The 19,798-nt window shown below is 41.1% G+C and overlaps 1 protein-coding gene across 2 annotated transcripts in view; it reads right to left on the bottom strand.

The window, feature by feature from the left end:
• Positions 1-19,798, bottom strand: part of MYO1B (myosin IB) — a 181,979-nt gene that overhangs the window by 56,530 nt on the left and 105,651 nt on the right. For both annotated transcript variants that reach the window (XM_021703211.1, XM_021703209.1), the window contains exons 6-7: positions 16,687-16,733; positions 11,354-11,417 (exon numbers count right to left, since the gene is read on the bottom strand). In XM_021703211.1, coding sequence (XP_021558886.1) covers positions 11,354-11,417; positions 16,687-16,733 — 111 coding nt within the window. The remainder of the gene's footprint in view (positions 1-11,353; positions 11,418-16,686; positions 16,734-19,798) is intronic.

Genomic DNA, 19,798 nt, shown 5'->3' with positions numbered 1-19,798 from the left:
TTCAACAATACATTCGACGAGCTGATTAAAGAAAACAATACAGTTTGTATATTAAGGTTCTCTTGGTTTTATGTAATATGTGAGGACATTAAGTTCTTCAAAACACAGCATTACAAAGCTAAGCAATGGAATTCAGCCATTCAGTTATGAATCCACTTAATAATTATAAAGTTAGTGTTTCTGAGATCTTATTATGTGCTAAGTGCTTTATATCTCATTCTCTCACTGAATCCTCGTAGCCGTTTTATCAAATATTATTTAACAGATGAAAAAAACAGTCCAAGAGTTTAAGTAGGATTTGAAATCAGGCCATCTGATATAATGCAAGCCCCACCTCATCATATCCATACACCCTGCCCACCTGGGATAAGGGAAGCACATTTTCTGGATATTTCAAAGTCTTAGAGAATGAAAGGTGATTTTCATCTCATGGAATTTGGTGGTGTTATTTGGCAGCATACTTTCCTTGGTTCCAGATACTTTTTCACCCAATAATTTGGTGTCTTATCAAGTTTTCAAACTTTTATCCAAAACTGAAGAAAGGAAGGAAGGGAGGGAAAAAAGGAGGGAGAAAGAAGCCAACCAACCAGAAAAGAGCCATTGTGGCAATATACAAGAGATGCCAAAGTACAATAGCAGAGCTATTTCACCTGAAGTCCTGCTTATATAAAAGTGATATAAAGAGGGTCTGGATCCTGCAGGCAAAAGCCAAATTTAGTTGTAAAATTCTGAATCAGTGATCCCATTATTAACTCTAGAGAACAGACACATTTGATTTCTAATCAGGTTGAAATCTAAACATTATCAAAGGAATGAGGGAGAGATGTGCAATTTCTCTGGGAACGGTCACTGAACTTCTCAGTGTGTGTTTCTGGAATCCACACTAGCATGTAAAGAGGAGCTTAGGGAGAGTTAAAGAGTGCAGATTTGATGAAATGAGAAGTCCTAGGGGCCTCCCAATACCGGAGGTCATTTGTAAGAACGAAGAGATGGGTTGCAAGGACACATAAAATTAAAAATGAGAACAAAAATACGTAAATTCAAAAATGATAAGAACAAGATGCTCTAGAGTTTCAATTTTCATCTCCAGCTCTCATTTCATTTGGATGACTGCCAATGCCCTCAAATCATACACGGAAATCATGAAGACTTCATATTTAGCAAAAAGAAAGAAAACAGAAATCGAAAAGCACGAGTGAGACAAAATTTCGAAAAGAAGGGATCGTGTACTATTCATCATCTCGAAGGACTGCATGTTTCGGTTTGTAAGTAAAGACTGACATACGAAGCAGAAGGCAGAATAAGCAGGGAAGATAAAAATGCAGTATGACTGTACTTATTAGCATGTGACCAAGATCCTATGGGGTCCTAGGGGTACAGGCAGTTTTAGAAGAAAAAATCCACAGAGCATGGGCAGATTCTTCATTGGGAAGCTAATCTTTAGAGGAAATTCCTCAAGTCTAGAAGGAAGTAACTCAACTACGTGAAAAATATAAACAAATGCTACAGTTCACTTTATCTGTTCATGTACAATTCCTTCAGTCAGCTCGCTTAATGCTCACCCACTACGTGTCGGGAACAATCTAGAAACGCACCCAGCACCAACTGCAAATATGAAGACCTTCTCCCTCATGGCCTACAAGAGTCACACACGCTCTGACAACTCCCACCACCCAAATCAACAGCAGCAGTTCTTTCCAAGGTGGGATGCCTAGTTCCTCAAGAGAGAGCAGGAAATGGAGTGAGGAAGGCAGAATGACTATGCATTTGGGGTCAAAGCCCACAAACCCCCAGGCTCTTCCCATAGCGGTAGGAATTCTGCCACACAGTCCTCTCATTTCACAGGGGCACCTTAATCATGATGACAATTGTTCAATGGCACTCATCCAATCACATTCTAACAAGCCAACCGTGGTACTTCAAGACATTCAATAATGCCCTCAACGCATGACAGAGCCACCCTGCATGAGAGGCACACTCTGGCCAGCCTCAGGTCTGGCACTTTTTGGACAAATGCTCACAGAAAGTGGAGAGTCTGAAACAGCGATGGCTAGAAGATTCAGCAGACATCAGCCACCAGGTTAAAGAAGAATATTCATATGTGCACAGTGTGGAAAGGAATGCTGGCCAATGTACTTCTTGAACCACACATGCTGATATGATCAGTGATTACTATCACATTCAAATGTGAAGCATAATATGATGTGTTTAAAAGGAAAGGTGCAGAGGGGAAGGAGGAAAGGAACTTTCACTGACCTTTTGCTATGCATTTGGTGCTTTTCATTCATTATTATATTCGGCCCCAAACACCTCCCCTGAGATTGGTTTTATAATCCCTATTTTATAGATGAGTAAACAAGGCTCATATCACATTGTTACCAAGTGACAGAGCCAGAATTCAAAGCTTTAGGTGACTAAAGTTACAGTTTGTAATTTTCCAGTAAAAAGAATGCAAAATCCATAAACACTGATTTCACCTAAGCAACTCAATCACAAAATGAGAAAACTTTTATTAAAGGCAGTTGAAGGTTTTAGCACCTAAAATGCTTAGTCTATTACTCTAGAGCCTCTCATGTCTTTATGACTTTTCTCGCATGTTACAAGCTTTCAGGTAGAAGAGTAATCAGGGAAAAGGTCTGCCCCAAAATAATTTACTAATGCTTAAAACCATTCCCTATTCATTTTTAATGGGCATGCACCAACATAATCTAAGAGTACGAAGCCATATCAAATAATTACTCAAAGTACAGAACATATAAAGACTTGCCACCTGACCATTTTAATTTACTGAATATTCCCCTGAATTAGTCAAAGCAAACACTGGCTCAGCCTTCCCTGTGGCTTTACACGCTTCTGCTACCACTGACTGAGCCTCTGCTAACAAGATTTAGTAAAGAAGAGTGCAGGATATGCCGAGCATTTAGTAGAGAAGAGAGTATAAGTCTCTGTGTATTCCAATGCAGATACATTTCCCTCTCAAAATGTCAATTTAAGTTCATATTAATTAGTTTCCTGGTTTTGACTAATTACTAATGTGACTAGTCAAGGGCAGGGAAACGTGCCTGTGCACAGCATAGGCCAACCTCCCCACAGTACAAGACATGAAAGGAGTAAAAGGTCCATATTTGCACCTGCTAGAGAAGGAAGTCTTTTAACTGGCACAGGAATAGCAAGATAAGTAGCAGTTGGGAAGAAAAAAACTTGACATTACTTTAGAATATAACAGATGAAAGATTAGATAGTTTGATCCAATTTATTTTATGTACTGTCTCCTTTCCTGAAAAAAAAAAAACAACCAAAAACAGTCCAAGTCCAAGGCTTAAAGAATAATCAGCTTGGGGGCACCTGGGTGGCTCAGTCGTTAAGCGTCTGCCTTCGGCTCAGGTCATGATCCCAGGGTCCTGGAATCCAGCCCTGCATCGAGTTCCCTGCTCAGCGGGAAGCCTGCTTCTCCCTCTCCCACTCCCCCTGCTTGTGTTCCCTCTCTCGCTGTGTCTCTCTGTCAAATAAATAAATAAAATCTTTAAAAAAAAAAAAAAAAAGAATAATCAGCTTGGTCTCAGTTTTGCCAAGACCGGAATGACAACGGAAGCACCATGATGCACAGCTCTGACCAAGCCCCAGAGATCCTGTGCTCCTCTCCAGTTGCTCAAAGATAAATATTATGAAAAAAAGTGTTTGAGCGACATTTAGGCTTTTCCAATTAATGTATGCCCCTTCACTGCTGCTTTAGCAAAAACGATGGGCCTGCAATCTAAGTAACCGGTGTGTTCGCACAACCGATGGCAGTCTCAGTGGAAAACGGACTATGAGCTTAAGTCTGCTCATGTAGTAGGGCATACACTCCAAAGTCAACCCTCTACTTTTTCTGGAAATAGACAACAAAACCCTCAAGGCTGACTGACAATCAGGAAGTTTCACTAATAACAAATTTCAAAGTCAAAAAAACGGGGTGGGGGTACGTGGGTGGCTCAGTCGGTTAAGCGTCTGTCTTCGGCTCAGGTCATGATCCCAGGGTCCTGGGATCAAGCCCCGCATCGGGCTCCCTGCTCAGCGGGGAGTCTGCTTCTGCCTCTCCCTCTGCCCCTTCCCCTGTTTGTGCTCTCTCTCTCAAATAAATAAATAAAATCTTAAAAAAAAAAAAAAAAGGGCGAAGGTCTTCTTACAAAGCACTCACTGCACACGTGTTACGGTGAACCAGAGCACCTGCAAACAGTCGCCACGGGGCTCTCTCTCAGCCTGGGCATCACATGGAGCTCCATCTACCTGTGGGTCACTGGCTGTGAGACATGTGAACCACCTGGCATGCCACGACATTACGATTTTCCCTTACCTCCACCTCCACCAAAAAAAATGGGAATTTTTAAGAAATCAGCTTCAAGTTTCACTCCAAAGTCAGTATCCTAAAGTTATAAAATCAGCTCTAACGATAGCTGCACCTGCTCCGTGGGAAGCTGTGAAAAGGTGTCTGGTGTCTGCACATGAAACATTAATTGGGGCTTTAAAACACCAGGAAAAGTTGGCTTATTATCTACTTAATCAACAACTGGTTTTTATTAGGATCTGTTTATATACCTATAGCATATATACGTATTTTCACAACAGATTTCTTCCTAACAAATTTAATGTTTAATAATTAAAAATTTACTCATATATATACATATCTGAATCTAAAACTCCATCTCCAACCCTGAAATAAAATTAATGAAATATAGGCCATAGTATCATATTATTAGATATATTATCCTAATTAATTTATACATTTAATATCTGATGTCTTCTGTATTTGTATATAATCTTGTTTCATGGCAAACAAATAGTCTTTTTTCACAGTAACATATTTTTGTAATAGAAAAACCACCGAAGTAAAATTGAGATGAAGGAAAGCATCCATTTTTATACAAAGCCATCCACTACAGAGTAACAGCACTGCTCTTTGAAATTTGTTTTATTGCTAAGGATACTTCACAACCAATGGTGGATTATTTCTGTCTTCTGAATATTAGAGCACTCTGAATACTGAAGCACTAAGAAAGCCCAGCCCTGTGTTATAAACTAGACAATGCATTGTCTTTGTTTTTGGTGAATTTTGATCCTAAAGAAGACAGGTTAAAAACAGACACTGTTTATTGATGAATATTCACTAGCTGTTGAGAAATGACTCATGTATGGCTAGTCTCCAATGCTACCTCAATCTCTATGTATTCTCAGAAAACAAAGCAGTGCAGAGTTTCCTTTAGGGAGTGTTCCAACAAGCCGTTTTGCTCCTAACTTGTCATCAATAACATCAAAGATATGATATAAAAGGAAAAACAAAGCTATAAATCTCAAACCATTTAAAAGAGTACAATTGGGGGCGCCTGGGTGGCTCAGTTGGTTAAGCGACTGCCTTCGGCTCAGGTCATGATCCTGGAGTCCCTGGATCGAGTCCCGCATCGGGCTCCCTGCTCGGCGGAGAATCTGCTTCTCCCTCTGACCCTCCCCCCTCTCATGTGCTCTCTCTCTCCTCTCATCCTCTCTCTCAAATAAATAAATAAAAAAAAATCTTTAAAAAAAATAAAAAATAAAAATAAAAGAGCACAATTGTATTCCATATCCTACAAATGGCATGGATGTGTCATATATACAAACATGTCATGAGACAGCACATAAAAGTGCAAGCCAATTGCATCATAAATTCAAAAGAAATCTAGAAGAGGAATTCCAAGAGATTCGCTCCATCTCCCATCTGCCCCGTGAGTGGGGTGGATGTTCCCTCCTGCTCTATTGATTCCTAGTGGGAGGCTCTCCTTAGACTAACTCCCTCGCCTCTCTCAGCCCCTTACTCACTCCTCACCTGGGCAGAAGGAAGGACATCTCTGAGCAGGGCGACTGAGACAGGGAAATGAGCAGGCACATACAGTTCAGCCCTCTAGGTCCCCACGCCGTATTCCCAATCGGCTCTGCTCACCGGCGCGGTCTAAGAGAACTGGGGCACTGCGCACAGGAGGAGGTCAGAGGTTGCTTAAGGCTGTCAGTGCCTGCCTAACTTCCAGGCTCCTTAAGGCTGTCAATGCCTGCCTAACTTCCAGGCTCCCAGCACACCTGCGTACGCGAGAAACCAAAAGCCGCTTCTCACAGTAATAAAGCTGCTTCCTCTCCAGCTTGATTCCTGTGCCTGTTTCTCATGATGCCAAACCGGGGGTAGGAAAGTAGGTTATCTATTGGACCTCTGAATCAGTTAGTTTTTGCCGCACAACAAACTGTCCCAACACTTAGCAGCTTAGAACAGTACCATTTATCAGTTCATGAGTCTGAGCATCAGCTTTGTAGTTCTGGTCTGAGCCAGCTCAGCTGATCTCTCCTGGGCTTGCTCACAGGCTGGCGGTCTGCCAGCAGCTGGCTGATCTCAGGTGCCCTCACCCTTACGTCTGGTGGTTCACTCCATGTGGTCTCTCACCATCCAGGAGCCTAGCCCAGGTTCATTCGCATGGTGGTAAGGAGAGCGTTCCCAAGAGGAGCATGAGAGGACAAGCTCCAATATACGACCAACTTTCAAGTCTTTGGTTGTGCCATGTTTACTAATTGTTCGATGGACCAAAATAAATCCCATGGCCAAACTCTGAGTCATTGAGACATAGGACTACCCAAGGGTGTAGACACAAGGGGAGAGATTATTGTGACCATTTCTGAAAACAACCCATCAGATTGAGGCTGTTTAAAATGGTCACAAATTATTTGACACTCTTCCCATTGAGAGGTGGAATCTTCATGCCCCATCCCCAACTCTGGGCAAGCTTGTGCTGACTTTGACTTCATGGAGTTCTGCAGAAGTGACACTGTCTGATCTCCCAGGCTACTGCAGGCTTCCTCTTGGTTCTCTATCAGGATGGTTTCCTGTTGGAACACTCTCCTTCAGGACCTAGCCATCTGTGAGAAGCCCAAACCACATGAGGCCACATATAGGTGGCTCTAGTCAACAGTGCCAACTCAGCACACACTTTGAATCATCCTAGCCCAGGAGCCTGACATGTGACATACGATAAAGCTTCCAGAAGATTCCAGCATTCACTCATGCAAGTCACCCCCAATCATTTGTCTTCCCTGCTGAAGCCCCATGTATCATGGAGACAAGCCAACCCTACTGTGCCCCATCTGAATTCTTGACCCACAGCATCCAACAGCATAAAAGAGGGCCACTGTTTTACTCTACTAAGTTTGGAGTGGTTTACTGGGCTGTATTAATAGGTAGACTAATTTCAACACTAATTTCAACACTTGCTTTCCTTCATAATTCACAAGATATTATTTCTTTCAAGCTGAAAAGAGAAGGCAGTGACAGATGAAGTTTGAATACCAATAATTCTGCTGCCTTTCTGGGATTTAGAAAAAGCATTTAAAAATGATTAGCATAGAATATTTGACATATAAAATAAATAAGTCATGAGGATGTACCGTACAGCATATCAACTATAGTTAATAATACTCTGCTGCATGTTTGAAAGTTGCTAAGAGAACAGACCTTAAAAGTTCTCATCACAAGAAAAAAAAAATTTTTGTAACTATGTATGGTGATGGATGGTAACTAGACTTATTGTGGTGATCATCTTGCAGTGTATACAGATATGAAATCATGATGTGGTACACCTGAAACTAACATAATGTTGTACATCAATTACAGCTCAATAAAAAATTGTTTTAAATACTCAGATAAAATTATCCAATAAAGCAGGAGTTTTATTTCTCAATAAAGTTTTCTATGTCACAGTTATGTCACTTATTATTCATTGTGTACTTGTGTAGTTATTAATTCAAGAAATACATTTCAGGTGTCAGACTGTTTTTGTTGCTGTCATTCAGCAATGAGCCACACAAACTAAGTCTCTGTCCTTATAGGACATATATTTGGCGAGGGGCTGGAGACCATAAACCATAAGTATATAATAATGAAAAAAAAAAGCAAACATTTATTCAATGTTTACTGGGTGCCAGGCACCATTCCACGCACTTTAGATGTTAACAAATAATTTACACCTTTTCATAACCCTATAAGATCAGTAATATTATTATCCCATTTCAAAGATGAAGAAATGTAGGCACAGAAAAATGAGTCACTTGCTGTCTTGTTTAGACATTAAAAACCACATGAGAAGAGTTGCATAAGTAACATCATAGGTTTGCCCCAAATAATGGAGCAGGGAAAGGGAGGGCCTGCCTATATATAACCAATTCTATCCTCACCTCAGCATTTACTGAGCACCTACGGTGTATCAGGTATGACAGTAGGCTCTTGATACCCTACCGTGAACAGGAAAGCCATACCTCCTGCTTTAACCTGGAAGGACAGGTATATATGCCACCTGAAATCGTAAGGCTTTTTCACAGCATATCTGCCTCTGTGCTGTTCTCCTTTTAGGAGATAAAATCCCCAGAGACTTGTACCACATTTTCTCCGCAGTGAAAACTGCCATCAAGTGCCACAGCTGTAAGAAAGTGCCTACGACTACCAATTAAAGCAAAAGGTGTCCAAGGTTTCTAGTTCATAACACTAGGCCCCAAATCCTCAAATATAAATGCATACATCTTATGATACTTACAAGCATTAACAAAGTAGCAGCAATATTATCTCACAGAAGCCAAGACCTGCTAGATGTGCTTCCACACTTGATCTTCTGTGCTGAAGCAGCTGTGTCATTTTCTATTTTTGCAACACCCCTGGCCAAATGATACCAACTCCAGGGATACATGGTTTTCAGGTGAATTCAAGACTTGTTTTCGGGCACACCTCTTTTAGAAAGAGAAAGTTACTGGGCTTTCTCTTAAATTCCCTGGCAACCCAGCTGGCTTGAGTGATCGTGTGTCTTCTTCCAGGTGATCAGTACAACGGACAACAACCTACGCTGTTACTACACGGCTGCTGGAAATCGAGACAAAACACACTTCCCACAAAATGGCATGTCCTTTCTTCCCTTCTAGACTCCAAGAAGCTGACTTTCGGCAGCTTGGAGAGGACAAGAATGGGTTTGCCCATTGCTCTACACCCCGGAAGCCAGCGCACAGCAACTCCCACTGACCACCTATGAGTCAGTCCTGTATCTACACAGGGTGAAATTTCCTGCTCTTACCGCAAACGTACTCCTTTCCTTCCCAAAGCAAAGGGTACTCTAAAATACACGGTGTTCCCACTACCACAGATTTCCATGTAATTTCATTGTGGGAACGAACGGTAACAAACACCATATGAAATCCATTCATGATGTTATATTAATCTTAACTGGAAAAGAACTGAGTGTTTAATATTTATTCTCCATGGATACTGCAAGAATTAGTTAGGGGGCAGGAAGACATTTCTACTTGGAACTTAAACTTCAAAATGTAAAACCTAAGTTATTTTCTAAAATTTACAAGAAAGTAATCCTTAAATATTTTCCTAGAGTCCTCAAAAGCAATTATAATTCAATCATTCCACAATGTTTAGATGCATTACCCTCATTTAAAAAACAGGGTATTAAATTAATAATGAGAACTAATCCGTCTTGTAAAAAGTTAAGTGTTAACGACTTAGGAGTATCTTTCAGAATAAAAGTTAATCCTTCCTTAAAATGGTGGTCTTAAAACTGAGGCCCACCTCTTCCCTCACAATCATGCAGGAAGCTTGGTGGGGTGGTCCTCAGTGCTTCTGGTTATATCACATCCGGTTCGCAGGAGTACTTTTGCTTCCATATTTGACACATAACCTAAGTAGCACTATCCCAGCCAATTTCATTTCGTAGTAAAGCTTTCTCTTCACACCCTTCTTGAATAATTATATATTTTTACAAATATGGCTGGTCCCAATGCATGGCACACAATGTGGAAACTAAAATGGAATATTAAACTATTTACGAACTACATTAGAGTGGAAACAGGAAGAACCAAAGAGTTCATCCAGTTCAATCCCATTGTTTCAAAGATGAGGAAACTTTAGCCCTAGGTTTCTCTATGAATCGTGTTTTAAAAACTTAAAAAAAAAAAAATCAGCTGCATACTTTCCTCAAATCACTTAAAACACTGATTTCAAACGGCAGTCCTCTGGTTCTAGAGTTCATCAGCAAAGATCTCAGGGGCCACCTGGGGGCCAAGGGGTTCTGGCTACTCATCTTCTCTTCAACCAGGTCAGATCTTGTTTTCTCTATTTCTTATTTGGGGTTCAGCATGAAATTTCATTTGAAGAAGGAATTGCACTGCTGTAACAAATCTAATGAGCATTGCTTTGGATACCTGAGCCAATTCATTACTTTTTTTCTAGTGCAAACTTAGATTTTTTTTTTTCAATCCCAATAGCACCACTGGGTGGTGAGGAGGCCAGCAGTGATGGGAGGTTCCGTGGTGTGGCCTCAAAAATCACAGGAGAATTCAAGAGGATAACCAGGCCGTGGTTCCAGGAGGAAGTGCACAAACCCTAAGGTGTCATCTTCGATCTTCCAAACAAATCAACTACGAAATCAGCAGAAGCAGAAGCTTCAGGGCGGGCCGCACATACCGCGGGTGCAAAGTACTGTTGACAAAGCCATATTTATAAATACCATCACACCCACTTTAGAGAACTCTGGACTTGGGGCTGTTCAGCAGACTCACCAGACACTGTTCATTTTTTTACCTTTGACAAAAACATTTCATTTCCATAAGCACCAATCATGACTTAAGGAGGCTAAGAAATCTGTATTTCTACCTACCAGGTTTACCACATTTCAATGATGTAAATACACAAAGACAAGCAAAATTTCCCACAATAAAATGTGAAGTACAAGTCCACTCATTTTATTGAGTAAATGTTACCCAAAAAGTTACTAAAAAGTTATTAAATTAAAATCAACTATTTATATTTTATTTTTAATCATAAAATAATTTTGTTAAAGAAAATAACCACTAGAGGATGCTTTATTAATGAATTGACTTAAAAACCTATAAAACATAAAATACAGTTGGACTAATTCTTATTTGTTTAGCAAAATTTTAAAGATTTTCAACAGTAAAGACTTTAAGAGATCTTTTAAAAAGATTTAGGAGGGGCGCCTGGATGGCTCAGTTGGTTAAGCGTCCAACTCTTGATTTCAGCTCAGGTCATGATCTCACAGTCATGAGATAGAGCCCTGAGTCGGGCTCTGCGCTCAGCAAGGAGTCTGCTTGAGATTCGCTCTCCCTCTCCCTCTGCCCCTCCACCAGCTTACATGCATGCTCACACTATAGTCTAACACATAGTCTGAAACGCATTGTCTAAGGAAAAGAAATTATAGTCTTATGTCTATCTCTTAAAGACTCAATTATCCTAAATCTTCTAATATATGTTTTGCTATTCTGAACTTCTTTAAAAGGATTCAAGGAAAATACTCACAGTTACTTATCACTCCTCCCAGTGGATCGCCTTTAAAATCAAATTCAATATCCATATATTTGCCCTGCCAAAGAAAGACTTTGTGAGTTTCCAAGATTACCTCAAAATATTCAGTCAGCATATCTTCTTAGAGAACAGCATGCTAACCCTTTATACATTTGTTCAAATGTAATTAACACACAATTTATGTAACCATGAGGCAAAACAATATGCCTCCATAAATAATTTATACTAAATATCACATTAGCTCAAAGCTAACATATCATGTTGCTAATTTAGGAATAGACCTTAGCCAGCATGTGACTTTTTCATTTCAGATACATGTTTCAAATGTCTCAAGAGTGTGTGTGTACTCAATTCAAGAATAAAAACTGGGAAAAGTAAGTATTCCTTGTATATGCACTAGTTGGGAATATAAATTATTTCATTTTTATAAGCAAAATGTGTTTTAAGTCATGGCTAGAAACTCCAAGTGTACTGGACAGTGGATAAAATGGAACACATAAAGTTCTGTTTTTATATCTACTCAAATCAAATGCATGATTATACATTGTGACCAATCTGGAATCAAAGACTGACCATTATTACTCTCTTTGGCTTTTGATCTAGATTATACAGTAATACATATATCCCAGTTTCCTATTACATTTTATAGATGGTACCTTAAACACACAGAAACACACATGGAGTTTCATACTGTGATTTTGAAAGAACTGGTCTATAACTGTCTAGTTAAAGAGTAACAAGCGTAACAGAACAACCCTGACAGCTGGTTTTTGTTTGAAAAAGGATGTGTTGGTCTAATAAGTGGTCTTTGCTTTTGTTTCATGTTCTACTTTAGTAATAATCACATAGATGGCTTGTAAATAAGTCTCCCAAAGAATGACTACTTTAACGCCTTCTATTTTCAAAATAAACGTAGGGGGTCAGAAACGTGATTACACGGCACTCAGTCAACAATGCGGTCTGTGACCTTTTATTAGCTTATACATGCTCTCTTGCCTTTCTTTTCTTCATTGTCAAGGCTCACCTGTCCTTTTCAAAAGTATTCTCTTATTCATTAAGCAAATGTCTACCAAGCATTTCTTAGATACTTAAAGTAGGCACAAGGGAAAGCAAGGCATAGTACCTGCCCTCAAGGAACTTCCAGCCTGAAGGGAATTGAGCCAGATAAACAGGACGTTACTGTGTATGGAGACAGATCCTACAGTGAGGCAGGGTGCTTGCTATGCACGAAGAGTAGGAGACAAAGGCTGAGACACCCCAGCTCAAATGTGAAGTATCAGGGTTAAGTCAGGCAGCAAGAAGGCGAGAGAGCAGGAAGGAGGGCCATAAGAATAGGTATCTGTGAGGCTGGTGAGGGAAGCTGGCACACCTCATGGCATCAAGACATTTTCCTGACAGCAAAGTCCTGTCATTAAAGATTCTAAACAAGGAAGCCATGATCAGACTCGCCTATTTACAAGATCACCCTAGATAACGTGGGATGGACTGGAAAGGAGCAAAACCAGACACAGCTGACAGGAGGTGGCAGGAGTCATGGGAGAAATGTTGATGGCTTTAAGCAGGAGTGAGCAAAATCGGGCAGAGTAAGCAGAGCTGAGAGCTCCCCAGACAGTCACCATGACAGATCCCGGTTTGACGTAGGAGGTTAAGAAAGGAGGAGGGCAGTGATTAGAAAGTCCAGGCAAACGAGTAGATAGCTATGCTAAGGAGGGGAGAAAGAGTAACTTCACAGGAGAGTCAGAGGTTGACCATATAAGAGGAGGTGATTTTGATGGAAGGTGCTTCCTGGACAGAGGAAGTGACCAGATCCAGAGCACAGGCGGAGGGATTAGCAAAAGATGGGAGTTGAGACTCTCCCAGTGTGACAGAAGGGTGTCTCTACAGATTCAGGGACAGGGGAGGCCCCAAAGCTCAGGATGTGGATGAGGAGGAGGAGCAAGGTGCTGATGACAATGATTTCCACGAAGTAAGCCTCCTGTCATCAGTTGAGAGTAAAGGATAGGGGCTCTGCCGACAGTACGATAAACCCCGTACAGAGTGGGAAAGGAAGCTGACCAGGGATAAACGAAAGGACAGCACTGAGAATTCAGATGATCTTGGAATGGCATTCTTCCCATGAGCTTGTCATGAGTCTTCAGAGAAGACCAATGCCTTCCCACTGCCTAGAAAATAAAGCCCAAGACCCTGAACCTGATACTCGAAGCCCTCCAGGGGAGGCCCCGACCCATCTCTCCAGGCCTTTGGCCCATGGCTCCCTTCACAGATCCTCTTGTCCCACCACTGACATGGACCAGGGCAGGTCCATTCTGGTCTCTCTCCTCGGCTTCCCCATACCAGCTCTCCTGGCTTTCTACTCGATTTTGGCACATTTCAATCTTATAGGCCCACTCAGAATTGCCCCCTGCCCCAGACTCCTCCAGCTTCTCTATTTGGAATTTCCATAAAGCTATTTTTGGAACTTACTCATGGGGAACTTACTATTTTATGTGTTGTGTTATAATTACTTTTAGACATGTGCATTTTTTCTGACTCGTCTATAAGCTTCTTAAAAATATTCATTCGTCAATGTTTTCTGAGTATCTACTATGACACCAGGCACCGTTCTATGACACAAGAAGGCCGAGCTCCTTGCTCCCATGGCTCCTCCTCTCTAAGGTCCACGATCAGAAAGAAACAGAGAAAGTGAATGTAATCTTTCCAGAGATTAACGAGTGCCTGAAAAAATTAAAAGCACGATGAAATCAGAGTCTAGAAGAGGCATCATAGAACTAACACTTGAGGTGAGACCTAAATGATGCAAGACAGTGGCCATGCAGCGATCTGGACGCAGAGCACATCATGCGGGAGGACCAGCAACTGCAAAGATCTAAGGCAAGAAGGCGCTCAGTGCTCCTGTCACAAAGGCCTGTGCTGCCAAGGCGGGGCATGGCAAGGGTGGGGCGGGGCGTGCAAGGGCGGGGCGGGGCAGAGCCGGCCACCAATCAGGCAGGCCGGCGTGGGAAGCTCTGGGAGGAGCCTGTACTGCACTCCAGGTGCAAGGAGGAGCCACCAACGGCTTTCAGAAGAGCAGCAGTGAGACAGGTTTGTAAAGATCACTCTGGATGCCAGTAGGGAAAGGTCTGTAGACTGCAAGAGGAGATGCAGGGAGACCCATGCGTAATTAACTTTTCAAAAAACAAAAACAAAAACCAGAGGTTTCAAACAAATGAATACATTGTATGGGGTTTTTTTTTTTTATTCTTACTGAATGAAAGGTTTGGTAACGGAATTTTCCGGACCCTATGCCTTCTCTCCTAGCTTGGCTCTCTGCAGATGGTAGATGCTCCACTATTACTCCTCTTCCCTCCCCTGAATCCCTTGGTCGAGAATAGTGACTTCCAAAGCCTTAAATGTCTCTTTTCAAAAACAGTGGGGTCACTTCCTTAATAGAAGTTCAATATGTCGGGAGCCTGGGTGGCTCAGTTGGTTAAGCGACTGCCTTCGGCTCAGGTCATGATCCTGGAGTCCCTGGATTGAGTCCCGCATCGGGTTCCCTGCTCGGCAGGGAGCCTGCTTCTGCCTCTGACCCTCCCCCCTCTCATGTGCTCTCTCTCTCTCATTCTCTCTGTCTCAAATAAATAAATAAAATCTTAAAAAAAAAAAAAAAGAAGTTCAATATGTCAAACTAGAGGTACTTGGGGGGTAGACAGCAATGTGAGGTACCTCTCTGAGAACACTCGTCTGATATGTCAGCGGCAATGAGCATGCGTAACTACACCACCACACCACCGTCTACCACACTGCTCAGTGAAGAGATCAAGAAGTTCATCAAACACAAAGGAAATGCAATTTCCCGGAGTACAAATGTTTAATACATAAACCACTGTTCTATACAGTAGTGACTGTAAATATAGTAGAGTCCTGTCAAATTATGACGTGGATTTGAGTATATTACTGATCAAGTCACAGACCACCAAGCAGAGAAATTACTAAAAACTATGTATGAAATGATTTAGTCTATAATCAAGTATTAATCTTGTATCCTAACACCCATGTTATAATAGGAGTTCAAGTTACTTATTAAGCCAAATCACCTGCCAGGTCTTTCACTAGATTTCAAACATCACAAAGTAGTAATGACTCTTTAGGCAATGTGGTTTTGTGCATTTTTGTAGTCTATAGACTAAATAATTTAGACATTTTTAAAAAGTGTATGTGTACATTTCCAACAAGCCAAAAAAAAAAAAAAAAGTTTTCAAAAAGCAGTTTGATCTCTTAGAATTACTTCTATCTGCCCACACCTTGCTTCTAAGTCTATTTATATAATGAGATTAGCCATGTTACAACAGGCATGGCTCAAATCAGCTATAACCACGTAAAGGGCTAATCCAATGGAAAAAATTTACAGCCCTGGAATTAGGAACCTCAGCCCTCCACTTTCCAAGCTACCAAAACTACCTCTACCTGAGGTCACTGTCTTGCCTTGAGCACTGGATAACTCTAACGAGAAAAAAAGCAAAAAGGGAGACTAAAAGAAGTGATGGGGAGAAAGGGCAGGAAGGGTCCCTGGCAGAGAAGCATAAAAATCACCCAAAATGGTCCCAAGTAATGTATATGAGAAGAAGAGCTTATAAAGTAAATGACCTTTTATTATAAAATTTATAAGATAGGTTAAACTGTAGAAAAAAGGGGCCAATTTCAAAATATCACCATCACACTCAACGCACTTCCCCCAACTGCCATCAGGCCATGTCTGTGTCTCCATAAAGACCAAAGCAGGACAGCGCGTGCTCAGCGGGAGAGACCCCAGCGGGCTGCTGAGGGCAGTACATGCTGGGGAGAGCTGGGAGAGGAGACCAGGAAGGTGTGTCTTCCCGCACTCAGCATTTTCCAACTCAACCAAACTCGAAACATCAATCAGCTGCAGTTTTTACCTCTGTAAAGTTTCAGTGTACCCTTCCATCCTTCCTCGTCCCACTGAATAAAGGACAAAAGCTGTAGAGTACAAAAACTTGACACCCAGTTTCTCCTTCCTTCTACTTAATCTGATTCTTAATTGTGATTTCTAAATGCCAAAACTCAGGTAAGTAAAGAGTTCTTCTAAAGAGCCTCCTTTCAATTGCCCATGGAATTCTATGATAGATGACAAGAAACTATGAAAGTCTGGCTGTCACTCCAAAAAGAATTAAAAAGAAAAATCCCAGAAAGCAAAAAGTAGTCCTTAGAGAACTTAGGGGTGTTCTTATTTTTCAAATGTGTATATTAAGAAATACTAAACATCTACTGGTTGTTTAAACATACATGAGCTAAATATTAGTGTTAACACTTATGCTTATACAAATACTTACAAATCTAGAGGAGTTGTCATTCCTTACAGTCTTGGCATTTCCAAAAGCTAGTAAGAAAGAAACAGATGCATGGGTAAAATTGACAGAAAAATAATTTCAAGCAGAAATTTAAAGCAAATGGAATATTTGATAGCTATAAATCTTAGAAAATACAACTTGCAGCAATGACATTTCTGTCCAAGCTTCCCATAGAAACATAACACAAGTCTTAAGAATTCTAGCTTCCATGTCTTATGACAAGTTCATAGAAAAGGAGAGTCATTCCTATGATTCATGGAATTTTTTCAAATATTACTATAAATGGAATCTTGTCTAATTAAATAACCTTTTACTGTTTTAAAAGTAGTCAGCTGAGTGGATAGCAAGCAAGGCTTGTATTCTCCACCATTACCATCAGTGTAAATAAGATTATTTCAGAGATGACTGACTACTTAGTATTATCAAAGGCTTCATGGAACTTGATGAGGTTTCCAGATGGAAAAGGCACAAGAAACTTTAAATTATTTAATTAATTTTAAAATAAAGCTACTGAAATGTGATTACGTATGTAACTGTGAAATACAGAAAGAGTAAGAGATTTGGAAACTAACATCATCTCCAATAGGCTGAAAATACTACATAGTTTTAGTTCATACCCATCGGACCTAAGTGAAACTTTCCAGAAAAGAAAGAAAACCAAATGGGCCCATAATGCAGAATCCAAGTTTATTCCAAACTTAGCTGCTGTGAGGAGCCCAGTCTCCCACAGGAGTCCCTTTTAAGAAAATAAGGGCACCTAAGAACCACAGGTTGATGCCACCCCAGGCACAGAATGCTCCTGTTCAATATAGGTAGTTCATGGCGTCATAAAGAAAAAGGTCTGTTTCACCAAGCTTGTGCACAAAGTAGGGGCAAATTAATCTGGGCCACGGTAGCAGAGAATTAAGCTGAATAAATATAAGGCATATAAGCAGAAGGATCCCCGTTTGATTGCTTTGGAAGAAGCCCAGCAGTGTACCTCTAACCTCAACATACAAACCAGTCACCTAAGGATCTTGTTCAGTGGGTCTGGGATGGTCATGAAATTCTGCATTTCTCCCAATACTCCCCAACCCACCCACCCCTGTTACTAGGATCCCTGGGCCCGCTGTAGCTAACAGGGACGGAAGAGTACTCAGTAATGTGGCAACCAGAAAAATGAATCTTGAGATTAAGAAGCCAGGCATCAAACCTCTGGAAGCCTCCATAACTTCATTAAACAGAGGGAAGATTAGAGTAACAGGAGTTCAAATGGTTACCAAGGGCTAAAAGCTGATCCAAGTTCTGAAAGCAGTCACGTGATCAAGGCGCGACCGTGGGTTTCTGTTGAAGTTCACTTGGATATTCAGTAGCCAAACCCGATGCGTTATATTTCACGTTTGCTGGCTTTTTTTGTGTTTTTGATTTTTTAAAAATAGTTGGTTCCGGCTCAGTTCAGTAGAAATTTACAAAGTCAACACAGGGAAAGTTCTTCGTATCAGCGATTAAGGTTGGGAGGGGTATAGTTTGGTAGGTCCCTGATGCCAAATTCTCTCCTTAATAGAAAATCAGCTGAGAGGCTCTACTGAGTGGGGAAACCTGCACACAGGAAATACTCAAAAGGATGCTTACTGAAGAGGCTCACATCATTATCCATGTCCACCACCAGCTAAGAGGCTTTAATAAATGCAACCCTGAAAAGGCTGAGTGTTGCCCCAGTGGTCATGAAGACCACGACATTTCTCGTGTTTTAACAGGCTAGTCTTCCCGGTGGGTGTGAACATGTAGGGGGGCCAAGTTAACTAACTTGCATAGCCCCAAAGTCCAGCTTGAGATGCTGATGCATAAAGGACAGTTTATTGTGGCTTGAAGGTCAAGGGCAAGTGAAGGAATTGCTTCAAAAAAACTTTATTCAGGGCGCCATTTGCACGCCATAAACCATCTTTTCATCAAACACATCTTGAGTTGCACACACAGCTCTAAACACTAAAGTCTTTTATTGTGAGCCACAGAATCAAAAACAAGTGTTTCATTATAGAACACTTGAGACACATTCCTCAATTGTTTTTTTAAGTTCATTGTTCTAAATGTTCATTTACAGTAGCAGTTCCAGCTAAAAAAGTAAAGCATTCCAATAAAAGATAATACATGCCCACAGCAGACATTTCTTCCATTTTCTGCACTGGGGCCTACTTCCAAATACCATCAAATAAAGGGCCAGATTCTCATCACAGATGCAAGCTATAGCAATCCACAGTGCTTCTCCTTTAGATCACAGCGTTCTTAAAATAAGCATATACAGAAATACACGTACAGCACCCTAACTTAAAAGCAAAAGGGAAAGTAAACAAAAAGTCAAATACTGGAACAATAAAATGAAGATACAGCACTTTCTGTAATAGCGTCCTTATTCGTTAAGGTACCGAAGGGAACGAAAGATTGGTATAACAACAGAATAGGTGTTTCAGGTTTTGCTTTTCACAACTTAAAGTATTTTCACTAGTCTTATCTCACTATCTGGGGGGTGAAGAGGCGGAAGGAGGGGCTAGGTCTAGGTAACAAAGAAAACAGGCAGGGCTCTGTCCCTCCACACTGGGGGGCATCTTACTCACCCCAAAGCAGTTCTGCTTTAATCCATGTTAAATCTTGACCCTCCATGACTGTGAACAAAGAGTTAAACCAAACTACTCTTCTAGACCAAAGACTCTGATCAGGGCTGGTTTTGACCCTTGACATTTGGCAGTGTCCAGAGACATTTTCAGAGCTAACAACTAGGGCTAGGGGTGCCTCTGGAACCTAGTGGGTAGAGGCCAGGGATGCAGCTAAACATCTTACAATGAATGCACAGGACAGCACTCCATAGCAGAGATTTATGCAGTCCAAAATGAGGTTGAGAAACCCTACTCTATCCCAACAACTATATGAGTGACAATAAAGACAGGCTTACAATATAAAGCAAAAATCAAGGACTTGCCATCAATAGGGAAAGACTGATTTACTGTTTCCAAAGCAAACAATGGTTTATGCCTATGGTTTATGCCAACCTCCATGGCTTTAGGGGGACTCACCTCTGGCTTTTTCTGATGGTAGTATGGACTCCATGTATGTGTCCCCC

Source organism: Neomonachus schauinslandi, chromosome 3 (genome assembly GCF_002201575.2).
Source record: "Neomonachus schauinslandi chromosome 3, ASM220157v2, whole genome shotgun sequence".
Classification (NCBI taxonomy): Eukaryota; Metazoa; Chordata; class Mammalia; order Carnivora; family Phocidae; genus Neomonachus; species Neomonachus schauinslandi.
This window is presented reverse-complemented; position numbering and strand designations above follow the sequence as displayed.